The sequence below is a fragment of the Oncorhynchus mykiss genome, chromosome 6, assembly GCF_013265735.2.
Source record: "Oncorhynchus mykiss isolate Arlee chromosome 6, USDA_OmykA_1.1, whole genome shotgun sequence".
Taxonomy (NCBI): domain Eukaryota; kingdom Metazoa; phylum Chordata; class Actinopteri; order Salmoniformes; family Salmonidae; genus Oncorhynchus; species Oncorhynchus mykiss.
Genome location: NC_048570.1, coordinates 44,489,774 through 44,502,039, shown reverse-complemented (window position 1 = coordinate 44,502,039; position 12,266 = coordinate 44,489,774). Strand labels below are relative to the sequence as shown.

General features: G+C 42.1%; 1 protein-coding gene across 3 annotated transcripts in view; it reads left to right on the top strand.

Annotated features, from left to right (window-relative positions):
• Window positions 1-860: 860 nt before the first annotated feature.
• The window catches only part of nos1 (nitric oxide synthase 1 (neuronal)), a 64,888-nt gene continuing 53,482 nt past the window's right edge, over window positions 861-12,266 (top strand). For all 3 annotated transcript variants that reach the window (XM_036980173.1, XM_036980172.1, XM_036980174.1), the window contains exons 1-2: window positions 861-1,079; window positions 7,418-8,185. In XM_036980173.1, the coding sequence (XP_036836068.1) occupies window positions 7,449-8,185 (737 nt within the window). In that variant the 5' untranslated portion in view covers window positions 861-1,079; window positions 7,418-7,448. The remainder of the gene's footprint in view (window positions 1,080-7,417; window positions 8,186-12,266) is intronic.

Here is a 12,266-nt window from a genome sequence, read left to right as displayed (position 1 = left end):
TACATTTATAAATTTATCAGATACTCTTATCCAGAGCAACTTTTGTAAGTATAGCCTTTTTCTTTAGTTACTCTACTCCAATGTGAACTGATGGCTAAGGGCATTGTTTTGCCTATTCCAAGGAGATCCTTCAGTGGGCTATTGTTGGAAATAAAGGTTAAGTTTGTGTCACACAAGGAAAAAACAGGGTTGTGGTGTGTGTGTGTTTGACATTGGCAATGACATCACTTATCTGTGCAAGGAATTTTGAACATTTGCCACATTCAAAACAACTGGGAACTCGGATATCTCTGAATTCCAACTTCAGTGCATTCAAGACAACTGAGAACTCTGAAAAAAACGAGCTCTGACTGGGAAAAATCGTTTTTGAAAATGTCATCCAACTCAGAATTCCAAGTCATGAAGTCATGATTTGACCTCGTTTTTATCTGAGTGCCCAGTTGTCATGAAGGCACCAATAGTACATACAAGTGTCCCACTGGCTAAAAGTAGTTATTAAATGCCATAAACCTATACTCCTGATCAATCATTTAAATTAATATGACACATGCAATCAAATGTAGTCTAAAATAATTTCATGAATTGATATCAAGGGCATGGGCCACACAATTGGCAGAATTGCGTATTTTGGTGCCATTAGGCAATCTCCTTATATTGCCTACACACAAGTCATGTTTTGAAGTTTAAAATGGAGTAAACAACATGTGGGTAAATACAAATATTGGCAATAACATTTTCAATGGGTGGGACGTGTGTACTCAGAAGGGACTAGTGTAGTTTGGTGATTAAAGAAGTGGAAACAACACCGACCAGGGTATAAATGCCCGCGCACGACCCAATCTGCGCTCGTCACAGTGTCTCTCGTGCTCCATATTTATACGGCACCCTGGCGCGCAGAGAAGCACAGGCATGCCGCGACTCTAATGAGACAACGCACACAAGTGGGACTTGAGGAGCTCGAGCGAAGCGAACAACCTGTGTGTGCAGATTCCGAGGACAACGAATACGCACGAGAGGAGTTCATCTGTCACTTGTATTTGCAACAGTTCTTTGTGCAAGTGAACTTATTGTTCTCAGAGGTGAGTTTCTTGAATTATTCAAACAACGCACCATACAGAAAATTACGCATTTTATGGCTGTTTAGTGCTGTTGATTATGCATCACTATCGTTGCTGTTTCACACATTATATACTGTCAAATCGAATGTAACAACTGCTCAATCTTACTGTTGATTTGTCGGTTAATGGCTTTCCAAAAATAGTGGATAGCGCATTACTTTGACAATATTTACTTTGAACTGTGGCACCAGTTAAATCCAATAATAAACTGTCTGCCAAAGTCTCACCTTGATTAAATGATCACACTTGTGCCTTTTAAAAAAAGTGAATTTAGAACATCTGAACATGCATGGAAGGATGAGAAATTACGGTTAAATGGGCAATCTGCAGTAGCTACATACATTTTTAGACTTAAATGATACTGTATAGCCATTGATTCTTGACGAATATAACTTATATGTGCCTTGTGAGCTTAGTTGAACTGTTGTACCACATCAGCACCAAAAATATAAGCTTGTTTTTCTCCTTTGTTTGTAAACAATGTACATGTAAAAAAAACAAAAAAAACAACAGCAGGGGTATTCAACTCTTACCCTACAAGGTCTGGAGCCCGCTGGTCTTCTGTTCTACCTGCACCCACCTGGTGTTCCAGGTCTAAATCAGTCCCTGGTTTAATGTAGTCCCTGATTTAGAGGGCAACAATGAAAAAAAACGCAGTGGATCTGGCTTTCCGTTCCAGAGTTGAGTTTGAGGGCTGTATAGCCTCAAAGCATGGTAACACTATCATTTTGATATCATGAGTCCTTGTATCAACAGCTCTGTCCATGAGTTTGAGTGGTTACATTTCTCCAGCCCCATCCCTCAGCTTTTTACCAAACTAGTGGTGGGGTGATTCTTTTTAATTGTTAGAACTACAGATTGCTGATTTAAAGATGCAAGAGCTGACTACTTCTCACCCTGTTCTCTAAACTCCCACAATTAGAAAATTCTGATTACAACAATTGAGCGTGACCTGTTTTATTTTAATTGAACGTTTTTTTAACTAGTCAAGTCAGTTAAGAACACATTTTTATTTACGGCCTACACTGGCCAAACCCGGACGACGACGCTGGGCCCGCCCTATGGGACTCCCAATCACGGCCGGTTGTGGTACAGCCTGACCTCTGCGAACAGTTTTTACGATTCTTTACAAAAATAATATTAGATCCCAGAACATACCATCATTTCTGGTCAGGGGGCACTTGAGGCAACTACTGCTTCCTTTCACTCAAATATCCTTTGAGTTTCTTCTTGATACTGTAGCTCCCATAAAGACCTCCTATTTATTTTAATTTGGCAAGTCAGTTAAGAACAAATTCTTATTTTCAATGACAACCTAGGAACAGTGAGTTAACTGCCTGTTCAGGGGCAGAACGACAGTTTTGTACCTTGTCAGCTCGGGGGTTTGAACTTGCAACCTTCCGGTTACTAGTCCAACGCTCTAACCACTAGGCTACCCTGCCACCCCGTTATGTCCCGTTATGCCCCGTCCCCAACATTCTATTCTAAATAGCTCTCTGACTTTAACTGCTGTGATTCAACCTTTCCTTAAAAATCCCAATCTAGACCCCTCCTCACTGAGTAATTATAGACCTATCTCCAAATGTCTTTTTTGATGATTTTTTTTTTTTAATCCAAGATTTTACAAAAAGTTGTATTTTTCTGGCAATAGTTGGCTTATTTGAGTATGAACAACTTCCAGTCTGGCTTCTGCTCACTTCAAAGCAAGAACGCTGATTTATTGAAAGTCAGTAATGATCTTCTGTTGTCTGTCGGTGAATGCTCTATTTGAGTTATTTTGATCTCAGTGCCGCATTTGATACTCTTGATCTTAACATCTTTGTTGACCGGCTGGAGAGGTGAGTGGGAATCTCCAGCATTGCCCTCGACTGGCTCAGGTCATATATGTGGCAGACGTTTCTCAGTGAGCATGGGTGGTTCAGTAGGGTCCCCAGCACCTATTCACTATGGTGTCTCTCAGGGGTCAGACTGGGCCTCATCCTTTTTTATCTGTCATGCTTCCCTTGATGACATCATCTGCAATCATAACATTCAGTTCGCTGCAATGCGGATGACACACGGCTTTATTAACCAATCAGACCCAGAGACCATACCCTTCACAAGTGTCTTGCTGACATCAAATGTTGGATGACTGACAATTTTCTCCAGCTCAATGATAAGAAATCAAAGGTTGTTTTATTGACCCCCCCTGTCTTGCTAGAACACAGATTGTAAATAACCTTGTTCATTTGTCCACTAATGTAAAGCCTATGGCCAGAAACCTTGACCATGACCTAAACCTCAAGCTGCATGTAAAGAAGGTTGTCCAGTCCTGCTTCTGTATAATCTAATAAATATAGCTAAAGTCAAGTCTTATTTCAGTCACTGATCTGTAAAAAGTTATAAACTCAGCAAAAAAAGAAGCGTCCTCTCACTGTCAACTGCGTTTATTTTCAGCAAACTTAACGTGTAAATATTTGTATGAACATAACAAGGTTCAAAACTGAGACATAAACTGAACAAGTTCCACAGACATGTGACTAACAGAAATTGAATAATGTGTCCCTGAACAAAGGGGGGGTCAAAATCAAAAGTAACAGTCAGTATCTGACGTTGCCACCAGCTGCATTAAGTACTGCAGTGCATCTCCTCCTCATGGACTGCACCAGATTTTCCAGTTCTTGCTGTGAGATGTTACCCCACTCTTCCACCATGGTACCTGCAAGTTCCCGGACATTTCTGGGGGAATGGCCCTAGCCCTCACCCTCCGATCCAACAGGTCCCAGACATGCGATCCGGGCTCTTCGCTGGCCATGACAGAAGACTGACATTCTGTGTTGCAGGAAATCACGCACAGAACGAGCAGTATGGTGCCCATAGGTGACGTTGTTGCCGGTGATGTCTGGTGAGGACCTGCCTTTACAACAGGCCTACAAGCCCTCAGTCCAGCCTCTCTCAGCCTATTGCTGACAGTCTGACCACTGATGGAGGGATTGTGCGTTCCTGTCCCGCAGGTGTGATGTTCGGATGTACCGATCCTGTGCAGGTGTTGTTACACGTGATCTGCCACTGTGAGGACGATCAGCTGTCCGTCCTGTAGCGCTGTCTTAGGCATCTCACAGTACAGACATAGCAATTTATTGCCCTGGCCACATCTGCAGTCCTCATGCCTCCTTGCAGCATGCCTAAGGCACGTTCAAGCAGATGAGCAGGGACCCTGGGCATCATTCTTTTGGTGTTTTTCAGAGTCCGTAGAAAGGCCTCTTTAGTGTCCTAAGTTTTCATAACTGTGACCTTAATTTCCTACCATCTGTAAGCTGTTAGTGTCTTAACGACAGTTCCACAGGTGCATGTTCATGAATTGTTTATGGTTCATTGAACAAGCATGGGAAACAGTGTTTAAACCCTTTACAATGACGATATGTGAAGTTATTTGGATTTTTACAAATGATCTTTGAAAGACAGGGTCCTGAAAAAGGGACTTTTCTTTTTTTGCTGAGTTTATATACATGTGGTTTGGGTAAAGTGCACTAGTCCCTTGCCATGCATAGTTATCCTCCATTTTAGGTGTGCCTGACCTTAAATGTTTGCTACCAAGTTGATTGCTTAGGTTGAAGCCAGGCGTGGTGAGTTAGGTAATTAGCGCGCAGCTCACCCAAGGTTTGTTTCTGAGTACTATCTCTAATCATGTTCTACTTAATGCAGCGCTGTCTTTTAAACTATAGGGTACTGGACTAAATATGGTTATTTCAAGTAATGAATGTGTTTTACTTAAATCATGTTTTTCCATAGGATTGCCTGGTCTTAATTAACAACGTAAAAATTGGCTAATTAAATGTACATTCTCATTGGTGAATCATTATTTGCGTGGTTTAGGTTTTACAATGTTTGTTGAATCCTTTATGTACTTGCAGTTGATTTTAGATGTCCTGGTAGACTCTTTAGTCCCAGTGAGGGGGAGAGTTGGGCTCTGTTGAGAGGTGCAATCGCCAGTTATGCTGTTTAGCATTTAGTCCTACTCTTACCTGCAGTAGAAACCCTATTGAAGGGCTGTGACTCGCCGTCTTCCGTCATTTTTGTACCCTGGATGTTACTGCTGTTTGTCAAGTCACGTCATGTTTGCTGAAGTCTACAATAAATCAAGTTCTAATACATCGAGTACTTTTCATCTACAATGAATCAAGTACTATTTTTCTACAACCACGGGTCTTCCTCATTCCCACCAGTCACCTCCCTTGGATACCCAGGGTCCGCTTTGCTACACATGCAAAGCTTTGTTTTTAAAAATCAGAAAACGGATGTGTGTTTCGCAATGAGCGCAATAGGAAGATGCACTTGCTGCATAAAAGTAACAAACATTAGGTTGCATGGCCACTGGTGCTGACTATATACACCATAGCCTTGTGCTCTCAAACTCAACTCTGGAACTCAAAGCCAGTTGCAGTGCATTATTATTCATTGTTCCCCTCTAATCAGAGACACCAGGTGTGTTCAGTAAATTATCAGAGAGCACTGAAAACCAGCAGGCTCTGGACCTCGAAGGGTTGAGTACCTCTGCCTAGGGTATGTACAGTGCCTTTGGGAAGTATTCAGACCCCTGGACTTTTTCCACATTTTGTTAAGTTGCAGCCTTATAAAATGTATAAAATAGTTTTTTTCCCCCCTCAATCTACACACAATGCCCCATAATGACAGGGCAAAAACAGTTTTTTTTTTGAAATTCTTGCTTATTTATTAAAAATAAATTGAAATTACATTTACATAAGCATTCAGACCCTTTACTCAGTACTTTGTTGAAGCACCTTTGGCAGTGATTATAGCATAGAGTCTTCTTGGGTATGACACTACAAGCTTGGCACACCTGTATTTGGGAATGTGATCGAGGAGAAGTAGGAAGATCAGGGATTGCCATGAAGAGTTTTCATTGTGTCCGGGGGAATATGAACTGAGCAGTCGAACAAGTGCTCTTTGGTTTCCCCAATGGGCAGGATATAAACAAATAATGAAAAGAACCAAACTTCAAATAATTCCAGTGGACTAACACTGATCTTTCTGGTTCTTTCACTTTGTCTCAGCGATAGATGGACAATGTCTGGCATTTCTGCGTGTGAACAGCTAACTTACATTTTTGGGAAAGTGATCGGAATTTAAAAAACATCTAACACTAAATTTATGATACCGTTGGTTACAAACAGTACATTCTCGTCAAAATATTTAAACGTTTAAAAAATGGTTACGTGAAGCTAGAGAACCCTGAACGAAATTGTAATACACTAAGGGATAATGAGCGACGTCTGTGGTGCTGGATTGGTTATATGCCATAGCGAGCTGTCCTTGGTGCTCTCATTTTTTTTTTTTTATTATTGAAACTTTACCACCCACAAGGACATGTCACCTCACCGCAATCTCAAGCATTGCCCATGTTATGAATTCTGCTGGATTGCTAACATTGAAATGATTTTAAGAAACTATAGACATGGTCATATTGTGTGGGTTATTGAAGTCATACAAACGTAGCCAATTGGAACATTTTGAAAAGCATTTGAAAAATAAAAGAGAAGTGTGTTGAACATTGCTAACTATGTATGCTATGTTTTGAAAGTTGTGTGTAACCCAGCCCATCTGCCGTGCAATGTTGTCTGCTGTCTTTCACTCAGCTCAGAGTTGCATAGCCATACAAACGTATGATTTTTCTGTCTGACGAGGGTATCGCTATAAACAAGATGAGTCATCTTGCATTGAAGCCTTTATCTTACTCACTATTTCTAAATAGATAAGAAAATAAATCTATGTTATTACATCAAACAGATCACAAACTGCCAACATTGCCAAGGTTTGATATTCTTTTGTGACAAACTGTCTAAAGCACTTTCCACTGCTCAAACACAACAACCTTACAGCTAAGAACGTAACAGTCAATCAGAAACTGAAGTGCTGTATGTTACAACACATCCAGAAGAGCAGGGAGAGAAATCAAATAGGTTCACTACTGATCCAGGATCAGATCATTAGTTCAATAATACCCCTACAAGTCAAGTCATTGATAGCTACGGTTTTCATTCAATTAGACAGACCGCGCTTTAAAGGGATTGACAAGAAGTCAATATGTGTCAGCAGGCCCAGACAGTAACATACTGGATTATCTCCACAACTAAAATGACTCAAAGACTGTAATGTTCAGTGTAAAATCATGTTTCTATGATGACTCACATTTGCATCTGTAAACACACTATCAAACAGATCACAAAGTGAAGTCCATGTCCTCTTTTACTAACACAACTTGACTTCACTCCCATTAATTCTTCTTCTGTATGCTACAGATCCCTGAGTGGAAATACACCGCCAGACACCATGCAGGAGTCTGAGCCCACAGTGTGCCAGCTGCAGCCCAACATCATCTCGGTGCGTCTCTTCAAGAGAAAGGTGGGTGGGCTGGGCTTCCTTGTCAAGCAGCGCGTCTGCAAGCCGCCCGTCATAGTGTCCGACCTGATCCGGGGCGGGTCTGCCGAAGAGTGTGGCCTGGTCCAGGTGGGGGACATAGTACTGGCAGTCAACAACAAGCCCCTGGTGGACCTCAGCTATGAGCGGGCCCTAGAGACCCTAAAGAATGTGTCCCCTGAGAGGCACGCTGTCCTCATCCTCCGGGGCCCAGAGGGCTTCACCACCCACCTGGAGACCACCCTGACTGGGGATGGACATCAGAGGACCGTCAGGGTCACCAGGCCAGTCTTCCCCGCTTCCAAGTCCTACGAGCGCTGCTGTCCGTTAAGCCCCCTTAGCCCGGGGCAGGGAGGCAAGGACCCACAGCAGCTGAGGGCCATCGAGAACCTGTCCTCCCCCTCGGTGACCCCGTTACACAGAGAGGCCATGCTCCAGAGGGGAGGAGTGCAGGCACTGATCGCAGCCCAAGATCCCATGCTCAGAGACAGGGGCTGCGGGGCGCTGCTTCTGAACGGTGTGGAGGAGAACAACGACATGCTGAAGGAGATCGAGCCGGTGCTGCAGCTGATCAAGAACAGTAAGAGGGAGATCAACGGAGAGGAACAGAGGACCATACAGCGCAGGGACGCTGAGGTGCAGGTGGACCGGTGAGCTGACCTATTGAACCCGACCATACATACACATCACAACGCCACAACACAGTGATCATTTAGTTGGTTAGATGGTAGAATGAGAATATTACTGCAGGCTAATTATAGATCTCTACATTTCTAGTGTGTTTGTTTCTATTCACATCAGGGAGCAATTGGTCCGTGACAGTTGGATTAAAAGGTTTCAATCTGATTCTTGTGGTTATTGTCTTTGGAGAGCTACTATTGTTGACTGTAACCCACTCAAAGGCCTGCAGTAGTGATTATACTGTAGACACTGACATCTTACACCTCCTGTGTACATGTATCCAATCAAAATCTGAGAGAGCATGGTACATACAGTACCTCAATCAATAGCACTGCGTCAACCCCCTATGTGTGCTCTGCTGGTTCCCATCCTCAAATTAATCATAGCTTCTTTGGAAAACGGATGTAAAATGTACTTTAAGTCTACCTGTCTACCTCAAAACAAAGCACTGTGGAAATTATATTGTGGTTGATAAATAAGCTATGGTACTTAACAACAAATTAGCTTTAAAAGCCTCCTGTATTTTAGAAGGGCAGACTGAAAACGTGTTGGCATTTGAGACGGGAAAGATTTGGCTAGCTAACCTGATTTCCTTGTTAGGGTTATGATGACGTTCAGATACTGCAAAGCTCAATCACTAAAGAGGCTCTGCAAAGAGCACCCAATAGAGGTGAAGGATTATAGAAAATGAAATGGCGATATTGACTCAGGGCAGGCTTTCACTGTTATCTCTGACTATTTGCGCAGTATCATCTCGCTAATAAGTTGATAGCTGTTGAATTGAAATAGAACAGCATATTAACTAGAGCTATTTACCAAAAGCTGTTTTCACGCTGAGGGCTCTATTTTCGGATGGTGCTACGGCGGCGCAAGTGCCAAACACATTAGTTTGCAATTTCGGGCACGTTCTGGCATTTTCCGCACCAGGTTCAGCAATTTACCTGTCTAATATCAGCATGCTTGCATTGAGGTGGGAGGGGTGGCAATATCTGAAGTGTCCTTGAAAACAAGCGCAAAAGTGAGAATTTCATGCAGCGCATGTTGGGAGATTTAAGACCAGCGTAAAGCAGGTCATAGAGGTAACGTGGTTGGTACATTTAAAAAACATTTTAAAAAATCCATGTGTCAATATACCCATCATGCGAAAAGATGATACTGGTTGACCTTATATTTAGAACGTATTTTCATGTAACAATTGCTTGTTTTCCGTTTCATATGATTTAAAAACTAAAACCCTCCGTAGGCTACCCTTGACGTATGCCTAAAGGCTATAACGAAGGCTGGTTAATCACATTTGATTAAAAACCAAAGTTATTCACCATCCTGGTTTTATGATGAGAACTTCCAGCTTGCGTGCAATGGAATTTAGGGCCGTCTGCTATTTCTGGAGAAGTGTGAATGTGGTCTGTGACATGGTTCCAGTATGTTTATAAAACATTTATATTTGGGAGCAGTATAACGGTGAGTGGATATTTTATTTTTATATTGGATCTTTGTCCAGCTTCTGTGAAAAGTTTTAACGTGGGTAAAACCTTCCATTGTCAGCATTGCCTTAATGTTAAATACCCACAGGGAGCAATTATGGTGCCTGTAGGCCTAACAGTATTTAGACTGCCTATTTAAAACAAGTTTGTTTCATTTTGATTTAAATTATTCACTCTCTTGCTTATTAACAACGTTTGGCATATCCATGGCTCCGCTATAACACCATTTACAGTAGGCCTAGGCCCTATATCAATGTGAATGCTCTGTTTAACAATATATTTCCACACTGAAGCCATTCAGTTACTTAGAAAAATGTGGACTGAAAACGTGTTCAATGTATTTAGCAAAGATGGGATAGGCCTATATTTGGTTTCTGTAGCCTATTTAACAACCTAGGCTATAGCGGACTAACGTTCAAAATCGTAGTTGATTACAAAATCAATACATAAAAGTAAATACACAATTTGAATTTTGTGTGTGCCATGGAGCATGTTCTGATTGGCCAGTGAGAGGTCAAGCTTCAAACTTATTTCTTCATCAAAAGCCAGCCCTGTTGCTCTAATGCGCTCATAATTCCCACAATAAAAATATTTCTAACACACCCTTGACCTACAGTATAGCGCTAAGATTTACCATTGTGTTAGGTTCGTTAAAATAACACCCTGAAACCCACTACAATATAATGGAGTCCGAGTCAATGACAAACTATGCATAGTGCATTCGAAAAGTATTCAGACCCCTTGACTTTTTCCACATTTTGTTACATTACAGCCTTATTCTAAAATTGATTCGATTTGTTTTAAATCCCTCAATAATTTACACACAGTACACCATAATGACAAAGCAAAAAACGTCCCCCCCCGCCCCCCAGACCTTTTACTCAGTACTTTGTTAAAGCACCTTTGGCAGTGACTACAGCCTTGAATCTGCTTGGATATGACACTACAAGCTTGGTACACCTGTATTTGGGGAGTTTATCTAATTTCCTCTCTGCAGATCCTCTCAAGCTCTCAGGTTGGATGGGGAGCGTCGCTGCACAGCAATTTTCAGGTCTCTCCAGAGATGTTCAATTGGGTTCAAGTCCGGGCTCTGGCTGGGCCACTCAAGGATATTCAGCGACTTGTCCCGAAGCCACTCCTGCGTTGTCTTGGCTGTGTGCTTAGGGTCGTTGTCCTGTTGGAAGGTGAACCGTCACCACAGTCTGAGGTTCTGAGCGCTCTGTGACAGGTTTTCATCAAGGATCTCTCTGTACTTTGCTCCATTAATCTTTCCCTCGATCCTGACTAGTCTCCCAGTCCCTGCTGCGGAAATACATCCCCAAACTCCAAGCTGGCCATCACGTGAATTTTACTGAGGAGTGGCTTCGGTCTAGCCACTCTATCAAAAGGCCTGATTGGTGGAGTGCTGTGGAGATAGTTGTCCTTCTGGAAGGTTCTCCCATCGCCAAAAAGGAACTCTAGAGCTCTGTCAGAGTGACCATCAGGGTCTTGATCACCTCCCTGACCAAGGCTTTTCTCCCTCGATTGCTCATTCTGGCCGGGCGATCAGCTCTAGGAAGAGTGTTGGTGGTTCCAAACTTCTTCCATTTAAGAATGATTGAGGCCACTGTGTTCTTGGGGGCCTTCAATGCTGCAGAAATGTTTTGCTACCCTTCCCCAGATCTGTGCCTCAACACAGTCCTGTCTCTGAGCTCTACGGGCAATTCCTTCGACCTAATGGCCTGTTTTTTGCTCTGACATGCACTGTCAACTGTGCGACCTTATATAGACATGTGAGTGCCTTTCCAAATCATGTCCATTCAATTGAATTTACCACAGGTGGACTCCAATCAAGTTGTAGAAACATCTCAAGGATGATCAATGAAAACAGGATTTACTTGAGCTCAATTTCAAGTTTCATAGCAAAGGGTCTGAATACTTATGTAAATAAGGTATTTCTGTTTTTTGTTTTGAGTAAATGTGCAAAAATGTCAACCTGGTTTTCACTCTGTCATTATGAGGTATTGTGTGTAGATTGTCAAAAACAAACAACGTAATTTATTTTTGAATAAGGCTGTAACGTAACAAAAGGTTTGAATACTTTCGGAATGCAATGTATAATAACCACTCTTGTGTTTTTTTGTTGAGGCGATGAATATGGTTGTTTATCAAATTGAAGGAATTAATTGTACGCAGTGTGAGGGAGAGACAGTTTGGCGCCCTGTGGTGTGTGTTTTAGGGCGAGAGAAATGATCTGACGTGCGACTGAAGATTTACAATTAGCGTGGACATGCGCTCATGAGAGAGGAGATGTGTGGGTGTTGTGAAGCAATGCAAACCTCAAATCACACGCTGATGAGTTTGCTGCTGTGATTATTCACGTCTCATGGGGTTTCCACTGCACACAAAGGCATAGAAAAAAACATTGTCTATCTAATCTCTGCTTGGCCATAGATGGGTCGTTCCACGAAATGAGTCCCATTTGGGTAGTGTAATTTGTTAATTTTAACACTCTGTCATGAATAGCACATGTTCAACTTAATAAACATGTTTTCCCATCTCGAGTTACATTTAATATTTTTTTTAC